The 13079-nt window shown below is 36.0% G+C and overlaps 1 protein-coding gene across 1 annotated transcript in view; it reads right to left on the bottom strand.

Moving 5' to 3' along the window:
- MAN1A2 (mannosidase alpha class 1A member 2) overlaps positions 1–13079 on the bottom strand; it is a 143926-nt gene that overhangs the window by 83623 nt on the left and 47224 nt on the right. Inside the window, exon 3 of the mRNA XM_040230940.1 lies at positions 4938–5034. Coding sequence (XP_040086874.1) covers positions 4938–5034 — 97 coding nt within the window. The remainder of the gene's footprint in view (positions 1–4937; positions 5035–13079) is intronic.

The following is a 13079-nucleotide window of genomic DNA, read 5'->3' on the forward strand; positions in this document are numbered from 1 at the left end:
TCAGGCTTTTCTGTTGATGGAATTCTCCAGGCAAGAATACTGGAGAGCAAGTAGCCATTTCCTTCTCCAGGGGACCTTCCTAACCCAGGGATCTAACACACATCTCCTGTACTGCAGGCAGATTCTTTATCATGTAAGCCACCAAGAAGGTTCAATTCCTGCCTATATGCTCCTATAGTAATAGATTAAGATTTTTAAAGTTTCTTCCAACTTTTACGATTCTAATTTTATAAAGGCATATGGAATCTGGGATGTCAAATGAGACACTATGATCCTTCCCTTAGAAGGATCTTCAACAAAAAAGCTAAAAACAGAGTAAAAAAAAAAATCCAAATAATACTCACTAGCAAAAATATGAGATGTAGAAAAAGAATAAAGTAGAAAAAAGTCAAACTCTTTTTATCCTTTAGTAAACCAACTTCATAACTAAAACTATCCGACAAAACAAACAATAAAGGATTCATTCCCACTTAGTTTATTCCACTGGAAGAAAAATGTAACCCCTCAAATATTTTTCTAAAAGTATCAATATAAGCATCTACTTTTACTACTGAAAATAATATAGATTGCATTTTCATTTTTTCTACCTTTTCAGTACAATTTTGTCATAATAGATTTTTCCCATATGCTAGTATTTTTTTTTTTCTGTCTTTAAAGTTAGCTGAAGCAGAATTAGAAGCATGAACTTCAGCATGAAGTTGCCTATAATCAAAATCTGGCTCCATTATTTACTAGCTGTACAACCTTAAGTTAGTTAACCCTAATTGTGCTTCAGTTTCCTCCTCTGTAAAATGGGAATAATAATAATAGTACCTGCCTCATAGTGTTCTGAGTACTAAATAAGCCACTCACATAAATCACTTATATCTGTCCTTGGTATATAGTATGTTTATTATTCTGCTCAGCTTACCATAACAAAACACCATCCACTACGGGGCTTAAACAACAAAAACTTCTTTTCTCACAGTTCTGGAAGTTAGAAACCAAGAGCAAGCTTCCAATCTTTAGAGGAACAACTTCCTCTTGGCTTGATGTTCACCTTCTTGCTATATCATACCCACTCAGCCTTTTCTTAGGAGAAAGCAATGGCACCCTACTCCAGTACTCTTGCCTGGAAAATTCTATGGATGGAGGAGCCTGGTAGGCTGCAGTCCATGGGGTCGTTAAGAGTCAGACATGACTGAGCGACTTCACTTTCACCTTTCACTTTCATGCACTGGCAAAGGAAATGGCAACCCACTCCAGTGTTCTTGCCTGGAGAATCCCAAGGACCGGGGAGCCTGGTGGGTTGCCGTCTATGGGGTTGCACAGAGTCGGACACAACTGAAGTGACTTAGCAGTGGCAGCCTTTTCTTAGTGTATGTGCAGTGGGAGAAAAGAGCTTGGGTGCTTCTTCATATTCTTTAAGGGTTCCATCCCTTTCTGATTAAGGCCCCTAGTTTAATCTTAATTACCTCCTAAACACTCTATCTCCAAATATAGTCACATTGGGAGGTAGAGCTGCAATATGTGAATTTATGGGGCACAAGATTCAGTCTATAGGAGTATGCACTGTATAAATACTGTTGATGCTGCCACTAGTAATGTGTATGTAACTATTGTTACTAGTAATGTAACTAGTAATGTGTATGTAACATACACATATACAAAGGAAAATACAGTTTTATTCACAAACCCAATTACAGAATCTCTAAAGCAAATAACTGACCTCATACCTCAATGAAAAGGTAAAAATTTTATTGGAAAACACTTAACTGATACTCATTACAAGATGATCCCTCAAAAATAGCAAACCAAAACTGACAAAATCTTCCTTCTGTACCAAGTGAAAAGACTAATTTTGTAAAGTCACTCTTTCCAACTCACCTCTGTCCATGGGATTTTCCAGGCAAGAATACTGGAGTGGGTTGCCATTTCTTTCTTCATTTCCAACTCTAGGCTCCTTTAATTTCTATGATCTCACAAATAACTTTGTTTATCTAGTCAATCAGTTTAAGTGCTCCTAATGACCAGTCAGTAAGAGCTCACCTGACAATAATCTGAATCTGTCATTGCCCTGGTCATCACTTACCAACCTAACCACACAGTGACTACAAAGGTCACTTGTGAAGAAGTCTGACAAAAAGTACCACAAATTAAAACCACTTTTCATAAGGGAATTCCCTGTTGGCCCAGTAGTTAGGGCTCCAAACCTTCACTGACATGGGCCTGGGTTCTATCCTTGGTCAGGGGACTAAGATTCTCCAAGCCACGTGGCGTGCAGCACAGCCATAAATAAATAAATAGCAAAACCTCTTTCATAAAAATGCTATTTTTAAAAAGAGAAAACATTAAGTCAAAACTTACCCATTAGGATTTTAACAAAATCACATTGATTTAAGAAGGAAATGGGCTTGTCTGGTGGCTCAGATGGTAAAGAATCTGCCTGAAATGCGGGAGACCTGGGTTCGATCCATGGCTCGGGAAGATTGCCTGGAGAAGGGCATGGCTACCCACTCCAATATTCTTGCCTGAAGAATTCCATGGACAGAGGAGACCAGCAAACTATATAGTCCATGGGATCGCAAAGAGTTTGACACAACAGAGCAACTAACACTTTCAGACTTTAAAAAAGAGACAACCATTTTGCTCACTAAATGAATATACTGACTCATAAGGAATAAAATTTTAAGAAGTTACCTGAAAGCTCATTTATCTTTAAGTTCAGCAAACAATCATACCTTACAGTAATTGATTAAGTAAATTAAGTTATTGATTACAGTCATGATTAAGTAAAACACATGTATGTTTTTTACCTACATCGCCTAGAACCATACTATTTGATAAGTCTTACTATATTAGATGTTCTGAGAAATACAATTTAAAAAACTAAACAGAAAATTAACATCCAACTCATTTTCAAAGGGCTCAGAGTTTACCACTGAGTTTAATACAAACGGATGGTTAGTTGCAGAGAGGATCTAATTTTAATTAATCATTAAATATCTTCTACTGTGCTAATGTCTCACTGTTGCCTCCACAAAGCAATAGTAACTCTTAATTCTATAACCTCTGCTAAGGAAATAAACTATATTTCATTAAGTGATAGATGCTAAATTAAATGTCATATGTGAGATCTCTGGTGTCTTTCATTACCTAAAGAAAAATTTTTTTCCATTATTCCTCCATCCCAACATCTCTCAAACCCAGGAGAAATTATCTTTTTAGTCATTTTCTTTTTTGACAGGAAACAATCAAGCATTGAAAAAATTATGAGATATCACTGCACAGGAAAAATTCTTCCACAGTCACAATAAAAAAATAGTTATTACTGTGGTGTTGCATTACAATTAGTGAAGATGACTGTGCTGCATGTGACTGACAAATGTGCTTTCTGATTCCATTAGTATTTTCTTGCCTTCACCTACTGCTATTTAAAAGATACCCATCACATCAAGAAGCACGTAAAATGAGAGAAAGATGTGAAGACTCTAAAGAACAACTTGATAATTTTTAAGACTTATTCTTGGGTTAAGTAAAAGTTGTTAAAGTAGTGAACACTCTTTTAAACTGAGAAATTTAACAACTGAACTGAACTCAAGTGAAGTAGAAAGTTATTAAATTCAAGTTAAATAAAAAGCTCTTCCCCAAACCTTCATCCACACACACACTGTCAATTTCTCCCTTGGAACTGTGAATATACTGTACATTTATTCAATTTACCAACTGAATCACCTTGGGCATGTTACTTTTTCTTTTTTTTTTTAAACATACATAGCTAACACTACTGGAATTTCCTATCCTTTTCCTCCTCTGTAATGTGTGAGTATCAGAATTGGGACTATGTTGAAGAAAAAGAATTACAAATAAGTAAGTACATTTCTTATACTAAAGAAAAACAATGCAGAAAATGCTTCAAAATACAAATAAATGACTAAAACATCTATATGCAAATACAAAATTTATCACTTATCTGTGATAACTAAATCTTGAGTCAAACTTGCAAAAAACTACACCTTGCTTCAAATTACAGTTCCATAGAGATCCAGTTGTTACTGTTGTTTAGTCACTTAAATTGTGTCTCTTTTGTGACCCCATGGGCTGATGCCCATGAGAAATAAAGAAGTCCTCCCCTTATCTCAAGGTGCCCAGATACCTGGAACCCTGGATAGTACCAAACTCTACATGTTTTTTTCCTATACATACATATGTATAATAAAGTTTAATTTATAAATTAGGCACAGTATGAGATTGACAATAACTAATAATAAAATAGAATAATTATAATAATTTACTGCAATAAACATTATGTAGATGTGGTCCCTCTCTCTTCCTTAAAAGATCTTACTGTACAAATGTAAAGGCGTCTCCATCTTAACTAAGCACTTAATTGCACTACAGCCATAACCTGTGCAGTCTGAAGCACAATACTAAAACTAGCACAAATTTCCTTCCTCACAATTTCATGATTAGAATATTTATTCTTGCTGAGATCTTAACCTCAGCATACAGTCCTTATTAAGTGAAGAACTTTCATCTTTTCACTTAAAGAAAGCACTTTACAGTTTCTCTTTGGCAAATCTAAATTGCTGGCATCACTACTCTTGTGTTGTGGGCCTATTATTAAGTAAAATAAGGACTACCTGAACACAAGCACTATGCTATCTCCACAGCTGATCTGCCCAGACAGATGGCTAACTAAGTAGGATACACTGGACAAAGAGATGGTTCATACCATAGGCTGGAAAAGGCACAACATTTAAATTTATGAATTATTTCTGAAAATTTCCATTTAATATTTTCAGACTGAGATTGACTATAAGTAAATGAAATAGAAAGAAAACAAAAGCTTAGATAAGCGGGGACTACTGTACTCAGGTTTTAGAAAGTAACTAAAAAGTTAGATCCTATTTTTAAAATGAAGATAGAAAATGAAAACAGTAAAAATGTAACCTTACCAAATATATTAGTGGAGTGTCCTTTCCTTGCAATAGGTCTGAGTTCATTATGCCCCCATCCATATATCCTGTAATTATCCCAGGCATGTTTCATCATCTGAGAAAAGAAAAATTATAACCCATCAATTTACATTTTTCACAGACTGTTATCCTTATATTTCATGCAATTTAAATATTCTATTACTATATCCTTACACATTCTCCTGTATCTCCTACATTAGTATATTATTCTGTTAACATTGGTGTCAATGTGAAAACATATATAATCATGTTTAACTTAAGTCTACACAACAGAACAAAAAATTAGGTGTAATAAAGAAGCTCTTTTTATCAGGCAGTAAAGTGTCTATTTGGCATTCTTTCCTTTTAGGAACTGCCAATCCTTTCAGAAACAGCTCCCCTTCCCTCGCTGTGACCATCACAGAGCTGTCAAAAATGGGCTCTGATTCCACAATCAATGAACACAGCCTGGCTAGAGTATCCCTAATCTTTAGACCAAAGATCAGCAAACTCTTCCTATAAAGTAAGCATTTTAGACTTTGAAGTCTATATGGTATATAAGCTAACCACTAAACTCAGCTATTGCAGCAGAAAGCAGCCCTGGACAATATGTAAACAAATGAGTATGACTAGGTTCCAATTAAACTGTATTTTTAAAAAACAGGAAGCAGGCAGACTTTGGCCAGCAGGTTGTAGCCTGCCAATCCTTGACCTACACTAAGTGACTGGGTACATGAGATTCAGTAAAGACAATCAAGTCCTTTCACACATATTGCTATAGATACCATGAGACAAAGGACTCTCTTGTTTTGCAATCTCAAGACCTTTGCAATATACAATCCTGGAGCTGATGGGGGCTAACTCTCCCAATATGGAGAATCGAAGTAACAAAAGAAAATAGACAGAGGTTGACAATAACACCTACAGGGTTGGACTGAGTCAAATTTGAAGCCCTGGTTTAGAGCCCCTAAGCTAATAAATATTTTTATATCAATTAGTTTGAACTGAGCTTCTTACAACCCAGTGAGTACTAAGCTATACAAGAGCAGAGTATTTAATTAAATATCAGTTGAATTATGTAATAGTAGCTGTGGTGTATCAAATGTAATACTCATTAAAACATTTCTCAACTTTTTTTTGCAGCCTGCATTACTAAGACATGAAAACTAGGCAAAAATATTACAAGGAAATTAAAAATCAATATATCTTAAAAACAAAGATGCAAAATTCCTTAACAAAAATTAACAATACATAAAAAGGATACTACACAATGACCATGTGCAATTTAAGTCAGGAATATAAGGGGAATTTAACATTCAAAAACCCATCAATATAGTTCACCATGTCAACAAATAAAAGGGAAAAAAAACATACAACCATCTTTTAGATGTAGACAAAGCATCTGTAAAATTCAACACCCAGTCATGATTAAAAAAAAAAAAAAAAAACTCTCAGAAAACTACAAGGCAACATCCTCAACTTACTAAAGGGCATCTTCAAAAAAAAAAAAACCTACAGCAGCCATCATATGTAATGGCAGAAGACCCTACTTCTAAAGTTGAGAACAAATCAAATACATGCATGCTCACCACTTCTTTTCAATAATGTACTGAAAGTCCTAGCCAGTGCAAAAAGAAAAAGAACAAAAGGCATAAAAATCAAAAAAGAAAAAGTACCTCTATTCACAAAGCATATGACTATGTACAAGGAAAACCCTAAGCAATCTTTAAAAGCCAATAAAACTAAAAGACGACTTCAGTAAAAAAAAAAAAAAATTCAGGTTCAGCAAACTAAAATCAAATACATTTCTACATGCTAGTTATGATCAGAAATGGATATTTGAAAACAATTACATCTATAAAACATCAAAAAACATGAAACAGAATATGTGCAAGAACTATACACTAAGACCTACAAAACACCGCTGCTAAGCGAAATTAAAGAAAACCAACAAGGGTTACTTGTTGAACAGTCACTGAACGCTTTCTCACACTCAGTACATTTGTAGGGCTTTTCTCCGATATGAGTTCACTGGTGTTTTCTGAGGTGCATTCTGGCTGAAGGCTCTACCACATTCACTGCATTTATAAGGTTTCACTCCGGTATGAATCCTCTGGTGCTAAATAAGAGATAAACTGAACGCACTGGTCACGGCAAACACCCTCTTCCAACAACACAAGAGAAGACTCTACACACGGACATCACCAGATGGTCAATACCAAAATCAGATTGATTATATTCTTTGCAGGCAAAGTTGCAAAAGCTCTATACAGTCAGCAAAAACAAGACAGGGGAGCTGACTGTGGCTCAGATCATGAACTTCTTATTGCAAAATTCAGACTTAAATTGAAAAAAAAAAGGGAAAACCACTAGACCATTCAGGTATGACCTAAATCAAATCTCTTATGATTATATAGTGAAAGAGACAAATAGATTCAGACGATTATATCTGATAGACAGAGTGCCTGTAGAACTACAGATAGAGGCTCGTGACATTGTACAGGAAGCAGTGATCAAGACCATCCCCAAGAAAAAGAAAGGCAAAATGGTTGTCTTATGAGGCTTTACAAATAGCTGAGAAAAGAAGAGAAGCTAAAGGAAAAGGAGAAAAGGAAAGATAAACCCATCTGAATGCAGAGTTCCAAAGAATAGCAAGGAGAGATAATAAAGCCTTCCTCCGTGATCAATGTAAAGAAATAGAGGAAAACAATAGAATGGGGAAGACTAGAGATCTCTTCAAGAAAATCAGAGATACCAAGGGAACTTTTCATGCAAAGATGGGCACCATTAAGAACAGAAATGGTATGGACTTAACAGAAGCAGAAGACATTAAGAAGAGCTGGCAAGAATACAAGAAGAACTATCCAAAAACTATCTTCATGACCCAGATAATCACGGTGGTGGATCACTCACCTAGAGCCAGACATCCTGGAATGTGAAGTCAAGTGAGCCATAGGAAGCATCACTACAAAGTTTGTGAAGGTGATAGAATTCCAGTTGAGCTATTTCAAATTCTAAAAGATGATGCTGTGAAAGTGGTGCACTCAATATGCCAGCAAACTTGGAAAACTCAGCAGTGGCCACAGGACTGGAAAAGGTTCATCCCAATCCCAAAGAAAGGCAATGCCAAAGAATGTTCAAACTACCGCACAATTGCACTCATCTCACACGCTAGCAAAGTAATGCTCAAAATTCTCCAAGTCAGGCTTCAACAGTATGTGAACTGTGAACTTCCAGATGTTCAAGATGGATTTAGAAAAGACAGAGATCAAATTGCTGAAATTTGTTGGATCATCAAAAAAAGCCCAAGAGTTCCAGAAAAACATCTATTTCTGCTTTACTGACTACACCAAAGCTGACTGGGTGGATCACAACAAACTGGAAAATTCTTCAAGAGATGGGAATACCAGACCACCTGACCTACCTCCTGATAAATCTGTATGCAGCTCAAGAAGCAACACTTAGAACTGGGCATGGAACAATAGACTGGTTTGAAACAGGAAAAGGAGCATGTCAAGGCTATATACTGTCACTCTGCTTATTTAACTTATATGCAGAGTACATCATACTAAATGCCAGCCTGGAAGAAGCACAAGCTGGAATGAAGATTGCCGGGAGAAATATCAATAACCTCAGATATGCAGATGACACCACCCTTATGGCAGAAAGTGAAGAAGAACTATAGAGCCTCTTGATGAAAGTGGAAGAAGAGAGTGAAAAAGCTGGCTTAAAATTCAACATTCAGAAAACTAAGATCATGGCATCTGGTCCCATCACTTCATGGCAAATAGATGGGGAAATAATGGAAACAGTGAGAAACTTTATTTTTTAGGGCTCCAAAATCACAGTAGATGGTGACTGCAGCCATGAAATTAAAAGATACTTGCTCCTTGTAAGAAAAGCTATGACCAACCTAGACAGCATATTAAAAAGCAGAGACATTTGCCAACAAAAGTCCATTTAGTCAAAGCTATGGTTTTTCCAGTAGTCATGTATGGATGTGATAGCTGGACTATAAAGAAAGCTGAATACCAAAAAATTGATGCTTTTGAACTGTGGTATTGGAGAAGACTCTTTAGAGTCCCTCAGACTGGAAGGAGATTCAATCAGTCCATCCTAAAGGAAATCGGTCCTGAATATTCATTTGAAGCTGAAACTCCAATACTCTGGCCACCTGATTTGAAGAACTGACTCATCTGAAAAGACCCTGATGTTGGGAAAGAGTGATGGCAGGAGGAGAAGGGAATGACAGAGGATGAGATAGTTGGATGGCGTTACCAACTCAATGGACATGAGTTTGAGTAAGTTCCAGGAGTTGGTGATGGACAGGAAGCCTGGTGTGCTGCAGTTCATGGGGTCGCAAAGAGCTGGACACAACTAAGAGAGTGAACTGAACTGAACTAAGTGGATTGATATAACATGCTCAGGTAATGAAAGACTCAGTGTTGCTTTCTTTTTCTTTAATGTTGTTAAGACAATTTTTCCAATTCATTGACAAATTCAATTTGTCGATGAATTTCAATCAAAATTACAGCAACCTTTTATTTTCACAGAAAAGTTAATTCTATAAAGGCAAAGGACTTAGAATGATGAAACAAATTTAAAAAAAAAAAAACAAAGTTGGAGGACCTGATTTCAAAACTTACTATAAAAGTTACAGTAATCAACACAGTGTCATATTCTCATTAAGAACAGGCATACAGATTATTGAGTAGAAAGAATAACATCTGATTCTGTCAACCAATTTTGAACAAAACAGTCAAGGTAATTCAATCAAAGAAGGATAATCTTTCAAGAATAATGTTAGAACACTAAAATGTCCACCCTATGAGGAAAAATGAAATACAATCTCTACTTCACATAATAAACAAAAAAAATTAACTCACAATAGATCACAGACTGAAATATCAAAACTAAAACACGCCCATACAAAGACTTATATACAAGTGTACATAGCAATTTTATTCCTAACAGCCAAAAACTGGGCCAAATTTTGAACAAATAAATGGTCAATAGGTGAATAAATAAAACAAATCATGGTATATCTATACAGTGGAATAATACTATATCATTTGAGATTTGTGGAACGAATTTCAAAAACATGCTGAACAAAAGCCCAGAAATAAAATATCACATCCTTATGATTCCATTTGATTGAAACTCTATAAAAGATAAATCTAATCTTAAATGACTAAAAGCAGATCAGTAGTTGCCTGGGGCCAAGGAATCGGGTGAACTGACTAAAGAGGGACACAAACGATTTTGAGATGATGGATGTATTCACAGCTACTGCAATTGTTACACCGGTGTGTAAAACTGTCCAAACTCATCAAGCTGAACTCTTAAAATAGACACATTTTACGGTACATAAAATATGTCTCAATAATGTTGAATTTTTAAAAGATCTAATAGCCTGTCCTATCTTCCCCACTTTCTTAACTTTCCCTTTTACTAAGCCAATTACTTAAACTATTCCACCTGTTTTTCTATTTACCACTGTATAGTTTACCGGGCGAGTTCTTGATTTAAAAAAAAGTTTTAGCTATTTACTATATTCCCCTGTAGTTAATTTAGCTTTCTTATAAACTATTAATCCACCCCTATACATACTTTTCCATTTATATTCCCTGTCTCACTCTTTCAATATAGTTAACAGTTTTTTTCTTATATTACTATTGACATATTAATTTGTTCAACTTTTGTTTTCCCTGCTGTTAACTACTGGTCTGAAGTTTGGTGGGGTTTATTGTTGATGTAGTTTTAGTAAAATTATTAATTTACTTCCAAATTAAACTTGAGTTTCAAAACCTCTCTCAAAATAATCAAACACATCAGAAAACTGTCAGTTTCACTTTTTTTTCTGATAAATCCTTTTTGAGGCTCTTTCCTCCTAAAGGGGAGTTCCATTCTCTCTACCTGAAGCACAGACAACATCCTACATTCCAACATCGACATCCAACATCCTGATTCCCATTTTCACAATCCTGACAGTGCCCTTGCTTTCTCTAGTGACAGATCACCTGTTTCCAAAATCACTTTATATCCCTATTTTTATGCTGAAGCATATTTTCTAGTAGCAATCTGACAAAATGCCTAAAAATATCTTTCCCTCAGATTTGAGTCATAATTTGGCTGAATACATAATTCTTTCTAAGCCTTAGCTCCACACTCTTTCAGTTTCTAATATTACTGTTGAAGAATCTAATGTGCCATTATACACAATCCCAATCTTTTGGGTGGAACTATTTTTTTTCTCTATAAACTTTTAGGATCTGTTATGCCACTTTTTCTAAAATTTTCTAAAACTTCATTTTCTTTTCTAAAATTTCAGTAGGAACCTTTGAACTGTGTCTCTGAATTCTTCCCCTCTATTTTCCATGTTCTCTTTTCAAAACCACTAATCAATCATTTATTAGATGTTGCAGACTGATCTTTCCATTTTTCTTATTTTCTCAACCTTTTCTGACACGACTGAGATCTGAACTGAACTGAACTTTGTCCTTCTGAGAAAGATGCTCAATTTTATCTTCCAATTCTTCTCTTGAATTTTAAAACTATCACATTTTTATTTTCAAGAACTCTTTCTTATTCTGTAAATGTTCCTTTTTATAACTAATTCGCATTTTATAAATTTAATTTTTTGGCACTCTAAAGATGTTAATTCTTTTTAGGTATATGTATTCTGGTCCCTGCATTGTTTCTGTATCCTCTAAATTCTTTTCTTCCATTTCTCTCATGTAACAAACTTTCTTTACATGTCAGGTGTTCTTTGGTTTGCTCTTCACATATGAGTAAAGCACTTATAAAATAATCAAAGGCTGTCAATGAACAGGCTAGACTTGTTGACTGAGTTTCATCTTAGGGAAATCAGGTGAAATGCAAGGGGCATTTTACTGAAGAACAGAGTAGCTCTCTCCTCTTGTGCCAGTCATAGTCAGGTCTCCCCAGAGAAAAATCCTTCATTTTCCTGCTTACTGAAAATAAATTTGATTAGCAGAATTTTAAAAGTCTAGCAGAATAAAGCTGTCTCAATATTCAGAATCCATTTTTCACTTAATGTTCTCCACCTCCAACATGCTTCATTTTTTTAGAATAACTTCTGCCCTTTCCCCTCAGCCATACCATACCTGCTGCTAAGTCACTTCAGTCGTATCTGACTCTGTGTGACTCCATACACGGCAGCCCACCACGCTCCCCCGTCTCTGGGATTCTCCAGGCAAGAACACTGGAGTGGGTTGCCATTTCCTTCTCCAATGCATGAAAGTGAAAAGTGAAAGTGAAGTCGCTCAGTCGTGTCCAACTCTTAGTGACCCCATGGACTGCAGCCTACCAGGCTCCTCCATCCATGGGATTTGCCAGGCAAGAGTACTAGAGTGGGGTGCCATTGCCTTCTCCCTGGCATTTCCCAAATCTAGATCTTCTCTAATTTATCCATCCAAAAGTAAACTTTTAGTTTTCCTTTGGGAAAGGGAGGACAGTATCCAGTATGCTTAGGCTAAAGAATTGGAGATTTAGGGGTTAAAAGCTCCTTTTAAAACTTTCAAATAATGCTTTTCCAGCTGTATTTTAGACCCCTGTCTTCAGAAGTAAATATTTCTTTAATTCTTGAAACTTTCAGATATTCTGCAGGTAATGCACATCACCTTGCCTCTTATTAGCATCTTCCCCTGCAGGTAGGTCTCAACTTTCTCTCCTTGTTAAGACATCAACCATAATCTTTAACAGGACCCTACACACGGATTCTTAACAAGTTTTATGTTAATCTACAAGAACACTAGATAATGCAATGTTATCTAAAGGATTCACTCAGCAGGTCTGGGTTGTCCAAACCCTGCACATCTTCAGAAAAGATTTGGCCTACGCCAGGCTCCTGGAAAATAACCTCTAAACCTTTATTATTCTGCCTGTTAAGAGCATTTTTGTTTACCTAAAGCCTTGAGTCATGTCAGTTTATGCTAATAATGTGATTTATGGTGGGGACCTTGAACCACATGGAATCGGCCTGATCTCTGGAGGGATTGGAGAATTAAGACTACATGGGCTTAATTAAGACTACATGGGCCAAGCCTACATGGGCTTCCCTGGTGGCTCAGATGGTAAAGAATCTGCCTTCAATTAGGGAGACCTGGGTTTGATCCCTGG

This window comes from Oryx dammah, unplaced genomic scaffold, assembly GCF_014754425.2.
Source record: "Oryx dammah isolate SB20612 unplaced genomic scaffold, SCBI_Odam_1.1 HiC_scaffold_28, whole genome shotgun sequence".
Lineage (NCBI taxonomy): Eukaryota > Metazoa > Chordata > Mammalia > Artiodactyla > Bovidae > Oryx > Oryx dammah.